Consider the following 17,930-nt stretch of genomic DNA (forward strand, 5'->3'; position numbering starts at 1 on the left):
CTTTCTTTGATGCTTCTTCTATAGCAATAGTCTGGCTTCTTATGCCAGCAAAACACCGGTCTAGCAGATCCTACCAAATTAGAAAGCTGTAGATTAGCCTGGTGATGAGAGAAAAAATATTCATTGATATGTTCATCTACAGGATGAATTAGTTTTCAAACTCAGCACTTCATTAACTATTTTGCAGAAGGATTATAATTTTCATTGATGGAAGGAATATCCACATCCATGAAATCACAGATTCCTGAAGAAATAAAGTATTTCAATTAGGGCTATGATCCACAGCTCTAAAACAGTAAGAAAAAATTCCTTTATAATGATAACACCCTGACACCTTCCCATGAACACCCTGAATCATTTTATCAAGCAGTCACTAAGCATTTGAATATTTGCTGTACCCAGCACTTTGGGAATATAAAAGAATTATAACATTTGGTCCCTGCTTTCTGAGAAATTTGTAATTTATCTGAGGAGACCAAATTAGAATAGATTAGGATGCTTTATTTTTCTTTAAGTCTTCAAGAATGGTTCAGGTTCACAGAAAATCCATGTACTATCTTTAAATATCTTAATTTCTGTTCTCAGCACTGTTGTGCTACAACCTAGTGTGCCCAAAGACCAAACTTTGAGACCAGACATACAGCAAGACTGTAGTCAATTGAGTACATGTTGACTGATAGCATATTGTGATATTCCAACTCAACCATACGTAACTCTAAAGAAGCATTATGTGAGAAGGATTCCAATATCATTTATTGGGGAGGGAGGGGAGAGTGTAAAGACAGAGGGATTATAGGAGTAGGTAAAAGGATGTATGGAGATATTTTATTACAGCAAAGATGCTAATGAGAGTTTTTAGCTTAACCCAAACTGACTGGGACCTCTCCCAATTTTGATAAGACAAAAAATCTTACCATAGACTATAACAGTTGCTGTCGTGCTTTTCCTCTTGGCGACAATGTTTTTGGCAACACATGTATAATTTGCTGTATCTGAGAGACGAGCCTGTTTTATAATCAGGTTGTGGTCAATGGTAATATAAAAATTCCGATCTTCAACAGGATCAATTACCTCTTCATTTTTCAACCACTCCACCTATGGTGCATAAAATATTAAATAAATCCCCACTTTTGGAACATTGAATTTTTTTTTCTCTTTCTGTTTGATTCAAGATGTGCATAAAATGTCTCCCTACCATAATATTCAAATTAGGGGAAAATAACTTAGTGAGGTCATACAATATCACTCACCTGCCAAACATGCTGAGTCTGTCTGTACCATATTGCCCTCAAATGTCAATGAACCAATTGGGAAATACAGTGTTCAAATTGTTTTCATTTTCCTCTGCAGGTAGTGATGTGTACTGCCAGGTTCAAAACCCAATCAAAAATAATAGGTTAAGCATTTCAAAGAACTCAGTTTGGTATTTGATTTGTTTACTCTTGGCAACTTAGTTGCTTCAATTCAGAAAATAAAATAGGAAAACTAAAAAAAAAGCTTGAAATCATCTCAGATTATATGTAGCTTTAATAGAACAAAATATAGATGATTTAAGTATGTCAAGTTGAAACATATGGATTAAATTACCCTGAAAATGCTTTTATTTGAAAAAATATAGCAAAAATGTGTTTAGGGAATCATTTCAGGCAAAATATTTTAAAAATCATTCTATATCTTCCCCATGTGGCTAGCTCATCTATCATCCATATTTAAGTTACATTTCTTCTTTTTTTAAATAGAAAACCATTTTAATCTTTATTCATATAGAATAACAGAATGGAGAGAGGAAATATGTCAGCTTGTTTAAACAACAACAACAACCACCTTCTTGTGTTATCCACTATCAAGAAGAATGACTTTCTAGTCATTAAAATAGCATCTTTTCCCTCTCATTTGGTCAAGGAAATAAGACACCTTAACATTTTCTGATTATTTTAAGGGTTCAAATAAAGTAGGAAAACCTCTCAGTGATAGGCAATCAATACTGGTGCCATTTGCTAGATGTTCAGAAGCACCTTAGACTTCAGAGGAGGTCTGAAAATTCTTCAGTAAATCTGTCAGTATGTTTGATGCAGCATATCTTAGACTTCAATCTAACTAGGGAACTCTATGATGACATTCCTCAAACAAAAATTTGACAAATAACTTGTAAAATAGGAACAAACATGCATGCGAGGCAAAAATATGGGTAGGAGCAGTTATATACTCTGATTGAAGTTTTAAATTCAGACTCATTGCTTAAGTCTTAATACTAATTAAAGGTGATAGTGCAGATTATCTCAAGCGGTGTCTAATACTAGTAGCCATCTGTTAATTAGTTTTCAAATTCAGATCATCACTTAAGTCAGATACCAGAGTTAAATAAGAGATGGCAAAAGTAACCAGATGCTCACTTTATTGGCACCTATCTCTTCTGGTCTTCACTACTCTGGAAAGAGAAGGTGAGTTAAGATCATTTTCTCTAAAACAGAAAATCCACTCACAGATAATTGAGAATTGACTTTTATTTATCCCTACCTGGCACTGTTTAGCTGTCTTAACAAATGTGGTAGCAAAATGACTATGTATTATTTAAAAAAAAAAGGCAAAAAATGATATACTACATCATTTTCTAGCTTCAGCGTATGTGATCCATAGGCCATATCATGAGCCATGTATTGATTTAAACTTTTTATATAATGAAAGCCCAGAACGTACAAGGGACAGGACTGTTGGAATCAGGACAGAAGGAATAACAATTGTTGATAGAAAGGATCCTTCTTCTTGAACAGAATTATATAATTTGATTGAGGGTTATTTTTTCAACTCAGAATTAACACTTTGAAAAATAGGGTCTGTACAAGACATAGAATCTTGCAAGAGTTCATAGATTGATGATAAAATTATATTCTTGTTGATATATTTCACTACCAGAATTCTATTGCAAAGAGAAAGAATGCATCCCTCTCATACTAAATGATATCAGTAATGCTATCTGTAAGAAACTATATTTTAAATTATAACAAAAATGTAGCTGAACAATTGCAAATGTGGATAAAGCAAAATGAGACCATTACACCATAATTGCTACAAGAAGATTGATGCTAATCTGATTTGAATCACTTATTTGAATTTTTCTAGAAAGAAGAAAATGGATTAAATATTTCAAATATCTTCTGATGCCTTCTAGCATTTGTAGCATGTCACAACTCCTTGGCTAACATCAAGGTAGGTAGAAGATATGGCATCATAATGTTATTCAAGCTTCCAGTTCTTGAAAATATGTTGAACGTAATTCTTTCAAATCTAAAATAAGCTAATTTCCCCCCTCACTTCTCACTTCCAGGTAACGAATGAGTTACCCTAGGGCCACAAGAAGTATTGGGTTTGGGGTATTTCATCAACTCTCTTGGGGCAGTCATTAAACATCTGTTGCAGCTGAAATTAATCAGTGAGTTCCATAGAACATTTTAGATTATATCTCTGGGGAGAAAGACATTCTGCAATTAAAAGAACTTATTATAGTGTCTTGGGAATTACATTGTACCCTTTAGGATTTTGTTCAGTTTTGCTAGGAAAATTATTCTTTGTTTTTATTTCAATTATTCCAAGTTTTCCTTTCTTTTCTTCTGTTTATCATTTTGAGTTAATCTTACTGTGATCCCTTGATTTAAGATCTTTTCTAAGACTGACTGAAGTTGGGTTTTTTTTCTTTTCACATGAAATTCTAAATTTTGATTATCACATTTCTGTTTGTTAATTTTTGTTAAAGTTGTGACCTGTGGATTCTATTTTCACACAGCTCTCACTTTCTAATAGATCCAGAATGTTTTAATTTGCTGATTTCTCAATAAATGATATCTGAAACTTTTATTTTAGTATGGTTTTCAGAGTATTCATTAATCTTACATTATTTCTCCTTGGGAAATTGTTTTTGGTAATAGATTTCTCATACCTTTTTCCTTTTTTGTGAATGCTTTGACTTTGTTTTATCATTTGTTATCATTGAATTTGAGAGTTCTGGTTTTTTACTATTCACTCTAAAATAATATTTTGTTTCCAGACTGTTTTTATTTTTCAGTTTTTTTCCTCAAGAGCTTTAATTTCATTTTCTAACTGATTTCAACTTTTCTTACATTTATTTAGTAGTCCCTGTGTTTCTTACGGGGAATCAATTTTTAAATGGGTTTGCTTATAATGATTGCAGTATTTTCTTCTTTTGAGATTTTATCCGAGGGTTATTTCAGCCTATGACTTAACTTTTTTTTTAATATTTTGACTTTCCTTATTTATTTATTTAATATTTTCCTACTTACATTTAAAACATTTTTTACAAAAACTTTTGAGTTCCAGATTATCTCCCTTATTCCCACCCTCAGCCCCCTTAAGAAAACACATATGAAGTTATGTAAAACATTTACATAAAAGTCATGTTGTTAAAGAAAATATAGATCTCCCATCCTGATAAAAAAAAATCCTCAAGAAAAATTAAGTTAAAAGAAAGAGGGGGAGAGAGGGAGAGATAAGGGAGAGGAAAGGACGAAGGGAGGAAAGAGGATGATTCAATCTATTTAGACAGACTCTATTCAATTTCTTCTCTGGGTATGGATAGGATTTTTATTATAAGTCCTTCCACGTAGTTATAGATCATTGTACTGCTGAGAATAGCAGTCATTTATAGCTGGTCATCCTAAAATATTGCTGTTACTTTGTATACAGTACATTTCACTTTTCTTCACTTCATGGAGGACTTTCCAAGTTTTTTTTTTTTTTTTCTAAGAGCATCCTGCTCATCATTTCCCATAGAATAATAATATTCCATGACAATCACATACTACAATGTATTCAGTTGTTCTCCAATTTATGGACATCCCCTCAATTTCCAATTTTTTATCCTGAGAAGAGAGCTTTTTTATAATAGAGGTTATTTTTCTTTTTATATATAGTTAAATCACAAGAAATGCATGAATTTATAACCCTTTTGGTATAGATATATATTTTAATCATTTATCAATTGGGGCATCAGCCCATAACTTTTTGATATTATATTATGAATTTTATTCCATGTTAAGCTCTTTAGTGTTTCTATTCAGGCTTTACTAAAGTTCTTCACATCAAGATGTAGAATAGATGTGGAGAGTTTTAAGGAGTCACAATGATCATGACTCTGGATGAGGTAACTGAGTCCTAAATTCTGTACAATACCCTTATCTCCATTCATTGTTAGGGCTCTTTCCTTTGCCATTGTCCTAATTTAGGATGGTGAGTCATATATATGTAAAATTTCAAGGTAGATATATCCTGTCCCTGACACCTTCCAAAGTCCTGAGAGGGGTAAACAAGAATCACTTTCAGAGCTCTGGCCCCAGTCTTACACTGCTCTATTTATCCTTTGACTCAATGGCTCAGAGAATTTGGGAATCAAGTTCTCACTAAACATGAAGCCAAGCTCCATCTTCCTCCTTCAGTCCTCCAAGGAGATCCTGAAGATGCTCTCTTCCAGCTCCCTTCTATCACTTCTGGAGGAGTTAGGAATTAACAGTTCTTGAATGGATATCTTGCATTAGGGATTTTGGTTCTTGGTGTTTCTCCTCCCTGCAACTGTAGATGAGATGGTGTAGTAGAAAGGATAATGAGACTCCTTTACAATGACTATGAATCATACAAGGAGTTTATGATACGTTTCTTGTGAATTTATTTTTTTGGGGATTACTTAACTGGTGTTTTTCAACTAATTAACTTAACCATAATTAGGCATAAAAATGACTCTTTGATCACAGGAAAAAGTCAGAGTGACCACAATTAATATTTTATGGGCCATAAATTGCAATGTAAAACATTACACATGTTTTGTGTTACACAAGTACACAAAGATAACACTTTTTAGAAAATAAACAAATGTAATCTAAAAGAGAATATGTTTGGCTAGAGGTGTCCCAATTTTAACTTCTAAATTTCAAAGTGATCTCATACTGTGAAACTTAGATTGCACTGGTTCTTAGAAATATAACAACTAGCTTGTAACAAAGAAGATAAATGAAAAAAGGGGAATTTATTGTATATCAATAGCAACACTGTTATGAAATGAGTGAAGATGAATCAGGAATATACAATTTAAATTTTTCTTAGAACACACATGGGGGGGGGAAGGAATAGGAAAAGTTTATTAGTAAAATGTAGTTTGGGTACTGCCAGGTCTAAAGTATGTTTTCTAAAGTGGCTACAAATATTTGACAAACACAAATTGCAGCTGGGTTCCCTTAGACACATTCTACAATCCTCATTTCTCATTGAGGGAGGTATAGATAACAGCTGGGGACAATGTGGAAGTGCTGCCTGCCTATGGAATTTTGATGATGTGCTAACACTAGTAAAAATGAATGACTTTTCCCTAGAGACATCTCTAGCTGTATTCTCCCTTCCTTATTTATAGATCTTTTTTTGTGTAATTAGGTGAAGTAAGACCACATGCATCATGCCATTTCCCTTCCTAACAAATTGTACTAAAAAAAAGATATACATTTTAAAACACCTGAATTTCCAAACAAACCTCCCCTCCTACAGCTAATAAGTGTCTGAGGACAAATTTGAACCCAGGAAAATGAGTCTTTCTGATTCCAGGCCTGCCAATCTATCTACTACATTACCTAAGTTACACAATTATATACCATACTAAATATAAATAGAATAAATAATATGTCATATATACATTATATATTTACTGAATGTCTATTTGCAGTAAAGATGTTGAGTTCAATCAATGACTATTTAGTGTCTATTATGTGTTGGATACTGTGCTAGTTGCTGGGGATATAAAAAATGAAACCATCAGGGAGGATTCTGGGTAGAAGGCAGTGTAAGTCAGAAAACTTTCAGTTCTCTAAATTTCCTCCACAGAAAAAGATAAGAACATTGCCTCAAAGGGAATGTAGAGCAAAATGTAGAGAAATAAAAGTCAAGGTAAAGCAATTGTTCTTCTAAAACTTACCTAAAACTCCAAGAAACACCAGACCTCTCAGAGCAGAGGTTAGACCTAAATGAAGTATGAATACCAACAGGTAAACTTTATAGAATCCACAAAAAAACTAAGTCCTGGAGGCATCTGGGATTAGAAACTTTCTTCTCAAAAAGAAAGGGGGTTGAAGAAGTTTGATAAGCATACGAGAAGATTGAAGGACCTTCTACTGTCAAAGGAAACAAGGCACAACTATGAGGAGCAGACTCCACCAGCCAGGGAGAAGTGCTGCAGTAGAGGGGCTGGGACCCTGCTGGCTAGGTGCGCTTGCAGGTAAGCAGAATTCCTGCTTTCCGTTTCAGAGAAGACAGGACAATGGCGGTTTGCAGACAAGGGAGGGACCAAAGGAAATAAGATTATTTGGTGGACTTCATAACCAGGACCTGTAGCCAAAGCTTAAGAGTAGAGAGGAGTCCCCCAAGGCTAATTTCTGGGACAGAAATCAGAAATAACAGCAAGAAGGAGCTCAGGTTTGGGGCATAATTCCTCATATCTTGGGACTATAACTTGATCAAACTAATAGCTGCTAAAACTAAAACTAAAAATGCAAAGGAGAAAGGAGAAAAAACCCAACCACAGATAGTTAAGATGGGGATATGTAGAAATATTACCAGTACTTTTACGACTATCATTTTCATTTGGGTAGTTTTAAAGAAAGACTTGGTTTGAAGACCAAGTATGATGGGGTGACTTAAAAAATCTATAAAAATGTTTGGGGAGAGGAAAAAAGAAGCAATTATCTCAGACAAATGAGAACAAAAAAAAAAACCTAGTGGGGGGAAGGTGGGCAATATTGAAACCTTACTCTTGTTGGAAATGGATTTAAGAGGAAACAACATATAGAGATAGAAGGTATAACATTCCTTTAAATTTAGAAAGAAATTAGAGGACAAGGGCATAGGGTGGGGAGAAGGTAAAGGAGAGATTCTTGGAAGGTTAGGTAGGTTAAAGAATAGGAGAGCAAGATAGTAGATAGAAGTAAACAGAAGTGGAGGGATAAGAATACAGTGAGAAGGATAGAAAGGAAAAATAGGAAGGAGGAAAATATACAAGTAAGTATAACAGAATGTGAATGAAATGAATTTTCTCCTATAAAAATATAAACATAAAATGATTTTTTTAATAAATGAATTTAGATCTCAATAATTGCAGAAATATTTATTGTTTATGGGTAGGTAAAGTCAACATAAAAAAAAAAACCGCAACAATTTTACCTATTTAAATTCATTTGTGTAGTGACATTCCAATTAAAATATTAAAAAAATTTTACTGAGTTAGAAAAAATAATAACAATCTTTAATTAGAAGAATAAAAGGTCAAGAACTTCAAAGAAAAAGTGAGAAAAAAAGATATAAAGGAAGCAGATTTAGTAGTGTCAGATCTTAAATCATATAAAGTGAGAGTATTGTTGAAATATAAAATGCATAATTATGTTATTTTAAATACAAATTTTTTGTATAAATAAAATCTATGCAGCAAAGAGAAAGAATGTAGAAAATGGGGAGAAAAACTTTTATAGACAATCTTTCAGAATCTGTGTTGAAATATTGCTGTAGTGTATGAAAAGATGGGCTGGTTGATTTAGAAAAACATGAAAAGAATTGGACGGATGAAAAAAGATGCTATCCACTTCTGGAGAAATTGATGACAAGTGGAAACCAGCATAGTATAGTCTTATGTATATGTGTATGTTTATAGACAATGTATATGTATGCAGATAATGTATATAGTATGCATATATATAGATATATGCATATAGATAGTATGCATACATATAGTATGTATATGTATATATATATCTTGCTTTCAATGTTCTCCACAGGACAGCCTGCCACCACTTCTCTGTCTTCCTCTATTCTACCCGACTGAGTTCTCTGACTTGTGAATCTCCTCGACTGAATCCTGAATCTCCCAAAATGCATCCTAGTTGAGGCACCTAGCTTATATATGCTCTTTTAAAGGTGTGAAATCTAATAAGTACTAAGTTTATTAGTGAATTGGAAAACTGTTAAGTACCATGCTAAATTAGATAATTATTGTCTCTATCAATTCCAGTGACTTAGCACCTTATAAGAATTCTAACACATACACATAATACATCTAATTGTAGCCTGGGGGGAGGGAGGGTAAGAGGACAACTATGAAAATAATGTATAGTATTTATTATATGAATATATAGTATTATATATATTACATATAACATAGTTTTATTATAATATAGATTTTCTTTAATTGAAAATTCATTGTTTGTGTTGATTGAATCCTCTCATGTTCTCTGTATGCACATAACAATGTTTTTTATTTTGTTTTTAAATTTAAAATAAATCATAACAATAATCAAAAAGATAATAAACTCATCATGTTAAGATAAAAAATGAAGACTATAGTTAAGAACCAGGCTCTCAATGCTTTTGAGATGTATTTATACACACACACACACACGTATATAGATGTAAAAGAACATACAAAGCATATATAAACTAAATACAATAGGAGGCAATGCTTAAGCTGATTTCCACAGATATCTCTTAAATCTGTCATATTTTCAAAATATCAATATATTCAATATTAAAGACAGTATTACTAATCCAAATATAAGTTTGGAGAGTCTATAGATACTTGCTGTCTCTTCTCATTTAAATTTAAGAAATAAGCATATTAAAAAAAAAAAGAAATAAGCATATTATGGTGATGTGTAATTTTGTAGTCTTAATGTTTACATTACAATTTTTTTTCTAGTACTAAATCAAAAACTAAAATATAAAGCTATCAGAGAAAAAGAAGGGACAGAGATGGCCCGAAAAAACATTAAAAATGTCTTTAAGGCATAACGTTCCTTCAGGAATTTAATTACTGTCTTTTTCAGAAAACTCTCATATTTGTATTTAGGCCCTAGTTCTTCAGCATATAAAATTTCCTCTATTTTAAAAAAATCCTCTACATAGATGGAAAAAAGATGATATTTAGATAAATGTTTTTGCAATTAAAGATGATACACACAGGTTATTTTTTATTTGTTTTAAAAAAGCTCACATGGTACTTTTTCATTTTGTTTATGCCAGTAAAAATGACAGTCATGGATAAGTGGACAAAATTTGATTCCTTTTATTTGATTTGTCTTGTCATTTTTTTTGTATTGAGGAGGCCCAATTATGAGCAATTATTATGTCTATGGTAGTTTGTCTCCCTTGAGATTAATATTAAGATTAATTGTCGTTGCATTGATAAAATTTTTGAATGTGTTCTGGTATTCTAATTTAGATAATAATTTATGCAATTTTTAGTTACTTTCTATTAATTTTTATTTTTCTTATATAAATTCTGATGATTTTGTAAATTTATTTTATATTCTGTTATTTATTGAAGCTATTGTTTTTCTCAATTAATTTCTTGATTCTGTGGCTTTATAAGCAAATGATTACGTATCTTTGTTTTTAAATTCCTCCTCTCCCATTTTTTCAAACAGGGAAAACTTCTAGGGATTCTTTATTTCAAATCATGCTAGGTTTTTGATTTAGATATATATTTTAAGAAAATCTAAAAAAAAAAAAGAAAATCTAAAAATGGACCCTATGCTATGCTTTACAAGCTTTTAACATAATCATGTAATTTTATTTGTTTTTGTTTATTTTTAGTATCACCAACAGTGTTGATTATTTTCCAAGTATGAGACTCATCTTTGGGTTCCGGATAAAAATCCAATATCATTGTAGATATTGGATTTTTATCCGGAACTCAAGGATGAGTCATTTTTGGATATATTTCTTCAACCTTTTTTGCTAATATTTAAAATATTTATTTAAATAAATATTACTCTATAGTTCTCTTTCTATGTTTTATTTTCCTGATTTATGTATTAGGAGCACATTTTTCACATTAAAGGAATTCGTAAGTTCTTTTTCAATTATCGATGATAATTTTAGAAATATATGTGTTAATTGATCTTTAAACAAAGAAAGATTCTTCAGTATTTGCAATACACAACTATACGGTAGAAAAACTAATAATTCAATGAAAATAGATGATTAACTACAAAAATATAATATACTTATGTTAACAACATGAAAGAGATCCTATACAACTCTTCCAAATTTCGCTTTAACTGTGAGCATCTTTGATTCATTGATTTATTCAGCAAACATGTGCTAACAATTATTGCATATGAGTAGAGTAGGTAAGTAATGCTTTTTCTTGAATTAAAAAAGTATAATAATCATTTATGCAGAGAACTTACAATAAACAGATAAAATAAAATTATAATAATAAAACTGTACACAAGAGATCACATGTTATAGTATGATATATGTTGTATACACTAGATAGTAAAAGAAGCAGCATGGGATGAGGGATAAGAACCAGCCTCTCAATGCTTTTGAGATGTGTTCAGATCCTGATTTTGTCACATATTGTCTATGTGACCAATGTCCCAGGCAACTTTCTAAGACCTCAAATTGCACATTAGTTACTTAACTGGATTGGTAAAGGGAGTTTCTTCACTGAGAGACCTTATATTAACAAAATCATGTATTTTGACAAATAATAAAATGCAATTTCTTTATCAGTGCAAAAATCTCAAGAAAATTAAATATAACAAATAGTAATTTTGTTGTTTTTCAGTCATGTTTGATTCTTCATAACCCCATTTGGGGTTTTGTTGACAAAGATACTGGAGTGGTTTGCCATTTCCTTCTCATTTTATAGATGAAGAAATAGAGGCAAACAGGATTAAGTAACTTGCTGAGTCTCACATAACTATTAAGTGAATGAGGTCTTCCTGACTCTAGGTCTAGTGCTTTATCTACTGTGTGGTCTAAAAGAGGAACTTAGTGTACACCTGGGCAGGCTTACTCTCCATAAAAAGAGATGAGTGATAATGACAATGAACAAATAAAGTAAATAAGTATATGAACAAATGAATGAATAAATAAGTAATCATATATTAAAAGTTATTAAGCAAATGAGTGAATGAATGAATAAATTAATTCTAAAGTTCAGATTCAATGTAGATTTTTCAAGAAAACCATCAAAACTATGTGACATGTCAATAGGCTAAAGAGATTTAACCTGTAATATCTAGAAAGATATGATAAAGCAAGCAGAAAAATACACCAAAATCTCATTATTCTTCATCAACTAGTAGAAAACAAATCCCTCCATTACCAATGTGAACCTTAAAATTTCCTTTAGAATTCACTCGATAAACTGTATTAAGAATCAGAGCATTATTATAGATGTCCCAGAAGTCTGGCCCATGCATAGAGTGTATTGCCACATGAATGAAAGTGGGCATCTTGTTTCTAGCAGAGTATGTGGTAGCATGTAAAAGAAGTGACTTGGAGAGACTGTAGCATATGTTTAGATAAATATTTAACTGATTCTGTTCTACTATGCATATTAAGAATAGAAGGCTCCAGCTTAATATTTCCTGGCTGTGTGATTCTGGGCAAGTCACTTAACCCCAATTGCCTCAGCAAAAAAAAAAAAAAAAAAAAGGCTCTTTGGCTACAGGAATATTCAAAAGGCCTCCTCCATGTCTCTCTCTTCCCTCAATCATTTTGGCTTTTCTGTTTGCAGCTGAACTTTCACTTCCAGTTCCTGGTGAGAAACTCAAGCCATGACCTCCTTTTCTCTACTCTACTTTATGGAAATCTAATGAACAACTGTAGTAATCTGACATTCAGAAAGGGCAGCTAGAGCCTTCAGGCTCCCAGCCTACAATTGCCTGTTTATAACATTGCCCCCTAAACTTCAGGAATATTTTTTCTGAGAGATATCACCAAAACCACACACGAAGAGAAGAAAATGGTTACCATTCATTCCTATGTGCTGCCATAGTCTTGCCTTATATTTCAGTATCAGGATTTCTCAATGGCCTAGAGTCAGGAAAGTAAAATCTGGCTTCAGAAATTGTATAACCCTGGACAAGCCACTTAACCTATGTTTTCCTCAGTTTCTTCAACTATAAAACAGCACATAGCTCAGATTGTTTTGAGAATTTGCTGAGGTAATGCTTGTAAAATATTACTATTATAAAATAAAAGTGTCTAGAATGTAGTAGGTACTTAATTCTCCCTTACCACCTGCTCCTGGAGTTGTCCTGAGGAACTTTCTGTGAGTATTTAGAAGATAAGGTTATATCACACAACTTTCTTTATGTTACAAAACATCAGTTATTTTATCCACAATTCATCACAGGTTAAGCTGTAAATCCAATTTACTGACAGATAAATGTGAAAAAAAGAAAAAAAAGTGCATTTAAATTCTTTAGCAGAACTGTAACTGAGGCTGCTCTTGCAATGAAAGTAGGTTCTTCTAGTGCCATTTGGTTTTCTGAATTTCTTCCTTTGGGAGGCATGGAGAAAAGCTGATGACCATATATGATACAATTTTTCTATCCTTGGTCTTTTGTGTTACTAAAGGTAATTCACATGACATAAATTCTATCAGTGTTTCAGACAGTGTACAATCCAAATGCTAATAATGTGCAGGGCACCTTGCAGTTTTCTTCTTTTCCATTCTATTCCCTTGTGAAAGACAGATGTGTTGTGTCTAATTATTCACTGATTGGTATCGGGAGATACATTAACATAATTGGCATATTTGTTCTAATTAACAGAGGGAAACTGCCACATGCCACCCAACATGAAAAGTGAATCTAGGAAAAATCTGCAGAAGAAGTCAAAACTAGTCTCCATCAATTCAGAACAGTTTGATAGAGCAAGGAATTATTCCAAAGATCATGGTTTTTTAGAGTAGAAGAATTAGATGAGACTGTATTAATCAAACAAATAATTATATAAAAGAAGAAAGCTGGTATGTGCCAATTATCAACATACAGGCAACCAAGTCAATATACTAGGAATATTAGCTAGAAGTTGAAACATCTTGCCAAGCCCTATTACCTAAGTATAGAAATTAGCTTGAATCATTTGATATTATTTTAACAATACACACTAGATGGATCTAAAAGATACTTGCAGCTTACTTCACTGAGTCATGTGTGCCCCCTACACCCTCTCAGTAGATAGTGCCTGGGCCCATTTTCAACCAACCTTCAACATTCTAGCACTATTTTTATCATATTGCTTCTGACTACCAGCAATGTGTATTTTAAGGGGTTTAATGGTTTTTTCATTGCCTATATTTTAGAGACAAAAATGAGCACACTCTATTCAAAGGAATGATTTAATAGCAAATGCAGACTTTTTAAAGGACAAAAACCAAAAATACATTTATCAAAATGTATCTCATTCAGTGAGAAAGGTCATAGCCCAGAAAGAAGGCCTCCTAAGTATATCCTGGAGTCCTGTTGTGTTAAGTTCCCTCCTAGTTCTTCCAGGAATAGATAGAAATATTATGATGCAAATTGTATTATTAGATATTTCAGATATAAAAACACTCTCATTTTAATCTCTACCCAACAGCATATAATCCATTTTTCATCAACAAGCAACATAATGTATATTTTTAAATTTTTAAAAAGTAATGATCTCGCCATCTAGGGGAGGGAGCGGAGGGAGGAAGGGAGGGAAAAAAAAAATCGGAACAGAAACGAGTGTCAATATAAAGTAATTATTAAATAAAAATTAAATTAAAAAAAAGTAATGATCTGTAAGCAACTTGAAATTGTATCTCTAGGAGATTGTCAAAAAAAAAAATTAGGTTGGGAATGAGATGGCAAGTGAAAACTTCATTGACATTATGCTTGGTTGTTGTTACTTTTGTCTGAGCTGCCAAAAGAACGAATTTGTTTTTCTGCTGAGGAAACACTCCCTTAATTGCACATATGTCCAAGTTCATTGCTTTGGAGAATTAAATCCTCATATACTATGGGAACTAATTTGTCCTGAAATCTCATAAATTCAACTGCAAAGCATTAAGTTATTCAATCAGCATCGAAGGATATCAGCATTCATTTTAAAATAGCCTATTCTCTGTAAAGCACTGGGGATATGTGTGCCCTTGTGGTTTATATCTGAGCTATTTTTATAGGTAGAGGAAACTCTACCAATTCAGCACCTGTTCTGCCTGGGGATAAGAGAGATTCAATGACCTGTCAAAGATCATACAATCAGTATGTGTTAGGGGATGAAAATGAGCCCAGTTCTTCCTGATTGTAAAGCCACTTCCTTCTACCCATTAAGCCACACTGCGTCTCAAACAATTGAAAAGCATTTATCAGAAGTCTTATACACCATGCAGTGTTCAGTGCTGGAGATATAAAGACAAAAAAAAAATACTTTCTACCCTGAAGGAATTTATTTTCTTGGGATATATATCAAACAAATTTACATAAAACACTGAAAACTAGTAAAAAACATGCACTTATTAAGCACCTGCTATGTACCAAAAATTATTCTGAAGATATAGGAGAAAAAATTAAATAGTTTCTCCCCTCTTGGAGGCCTCATTTTGTTGCAGGATAAAAACTTCACTAAGACTTTTGAGAAGATGTATCTATGAAATTAATATAAAGGTCACTAGTTTTTGAGCAGATCAAAGTTTCATGTACTTAAGCTGAACTTGAAGAAAACTAGGACTTCTAAGAGGCAAAGGTGAAATGAATGACCAGAACGGAGTCAGATTGTAAGGGGAGGATCTAGAGAGATGATAAAGGTGATCAAGATAAAGGTCTTTATCAAGAAGATAAAGATGGTAGTATTATAAAATGTTACAGCGAAATTAGGAAGAATGAGTATTGCGGAAAAGCTGTTAGATCCTGCAATTAGAAGGTCACTAGACATTCAGAAAGGTTAGAATAGACTAAGGGCAGAAGTAGGAACACTAGAAGAGAAAAGTTTTTCAAAGAATAAGTGAGAATAGGAGGAGAAACAGAAGATGATAGCCAATGTAGATGGAAGGTTCAAATATAGAGGAGACATGGGTATATGGGAAGACACCAAGGAAGGAAGCATATATAAAAAGAGATTGAAGATTAGAAAGATAAAGGAAATGTTAGTGGGGGCAATCTGCTGATGAAAAGAGCAGAGGATGGGATCAAGATACATGTAGAAAAATTGGTCTTTGTGAGAATAGCCACTTCTTCATTAGAAATGAGGAGTAGATAATAATGGAGATTATTATCTGGGGAATATGAGGTGAAAAGAGTTTGTGGTAGGTGACTCAATTTTCACAATAAAGTATGAGGCAAGGTTTTTGCTGAAAAGGCAGGTTTAAAGCAGTGTCATGGAAGATAAGGGGAGAGAAAAGAACATCAACAGTCACAAGTGATAAATGGAACAGAAAGTGAATTAGAGAGGTTATATGGAGAGGTTGGGTCAAACCTGAAATAAGGAAGGCTCATCTTCCTGTTCAAATCTGGCCTCAGATATTTATTAGATGGGTGACCCTGGACAAGTCACTTCACCCTGTTTACCTCAGTTTTTTCATCTGTAAAATGAGCTGAAGAAGGAGATGGCAGTCCAATATTTTTTGCCAAGAAAAATCTCAAATAGGGCCAACAAAGAGTCAAATATGACTGAAAAAAGAACTGAACAATAACAATGGTTGCCCTGTTACAATGAGGGCACAACTGAGATTAGGTCATATAAATAAATATTGGATGTTGTCAGCATAGTTTCAACAACTTTCTGTAGTTCTATTCAGCAGCATATGAAAAGGAAGAAAGGAAGAAGATAGTAGGAACTATCCAGAATTTGCATGAGTTGTGGTAAGTCAACAATGGATTTAAAAGTAGAAGAAGATTGGGAAGAGAAAAGCATCTCCAAATCAAGGGTGATGACCTGGGAAAATACTTATGAGTGGAGGAGAATTTGGAAACAACAGTGATAAAGAATAGATTTAGGAATAGTCAGGTACAGGGAGAGATAAAAAGATAAATTATGATTGAATAAATAAGTTTCAGTGTTACTGAATATGTGAGGGAACAGTATTACAATTCTTTTGTGTATTTGTGCTAGGGAAAAAAAAAAGTAATTCATATGCGTGAAATGCACTGAGAAATGGGGACTTAGGGAATACCAACATGTCTGATAACTCCCCAAATATGAGAATGGATGTTGGGATGAAGGAAATTGTGAGCTAGATATTGAATTTATAGAGGAAGGAGGAAGAATGAAAAAATGTACAGAATCTGGAAGGAATAATCAGTTTAGATAAAGTAAATTTCAACAGTGAGTGCTTGCCAAGTGATAACAGAAGAGTCTAGAAGTGCTAATGGAGAACATGGAATATTCTGACTCTCTCTCTGGGACTAGTGAGTTAAGGTGCATAAGAAATGTGACAGCAGAAAAGAAAAAAAAGCACCAGGAAAGAAAATCAAGGAGTCAGTATCATACAGAGGGAGTCAGGAATCAGTCAATGCCAGAAAAAGGAAAAAGGAAGAGGTGAAGAAGTTTAAAATGAAAGTAAATGTGTTAACTTCCAGCACTTGGCATGGTATTAGCCCACAGAAGATGCTTAATAAATACTAGCTAACTGACATAAAAAAAAATACTAGCTAATAAATAAATAATTAACTGACTAATTATTCCTTATAGAGGCAGGGAGATTTGAAGTGAGATACTGTGTATGATGGAAAGAATTGGACTAAAGTAGATAATGAGAGAGTAGGTATTAAGGCTTAGGAAGTAGAGATATTCCAGGAAGTTATGATTTCAGCATCACGGGAAGATTTAAAAGGAACAGAAATATACTAACCAATAGGGAACAGATCCAAAAAAAGTATCAGTGGATGGAAGGGACTGTCATTGAAGGCAGATTAAAAGATTTAAGATTTTACACTGGCCCAGTAATCTTTGCAATTAGTTAATTGTCTGACTGAGCCTCTGTTACAGAAAAGTTGCCAATCTGCATGGGTGGAAGGTGTTTCTGTGTTGGGAGTTCCTGATAATGGGTCCAGAACAAAAAAAGGGAAGAAAATACTAAAAACCGAACCATAGGACCGATGATCTCACAATTTATAATTCCTCATTCT

At 33.0% G+C, this 17,930-nt stretch overlaps 1 protein-coding gene across 1 annotated transcript in view; it reads right to left on the reverse strand.

The window, feature by feature from the left end:
- The window catches only part of UNC5C (unc-5 netrin receptor C), a 428,390-nt gene that overhangs the window by 110,322 nt on the left and 300,138 nt on the right, over window positions 1–17,930 (reverse strand). The window contains exon 5 of the mRNA XM_051965638.1: window positions 915–1,095. Within this exon, the coding sequence (XP_051821598.1) occupies window positions 915–1,095 (181 nt within the window). The remainder of the gene's footprint in view (window positions 1–914; window positions 1,096–17,930) is intronic.

The sequence above is a fragment of the Antechinus flavipes genome, chromosome 6 (assembly GCF_016432865.1).
Source record: "Antechinus flavipes isolate AdamAnt ecotype Samford, QLD, Australia chromosome 6, AdamAnt_v2, whole genome shotgun sequence".
NCBI classification, from domain to species: Eukaryota; Metazoa; Chordata; class Mammalia; order Dasyuromorphia; family Dasyuridae; genus Antechinus; species Antechinus flavipes.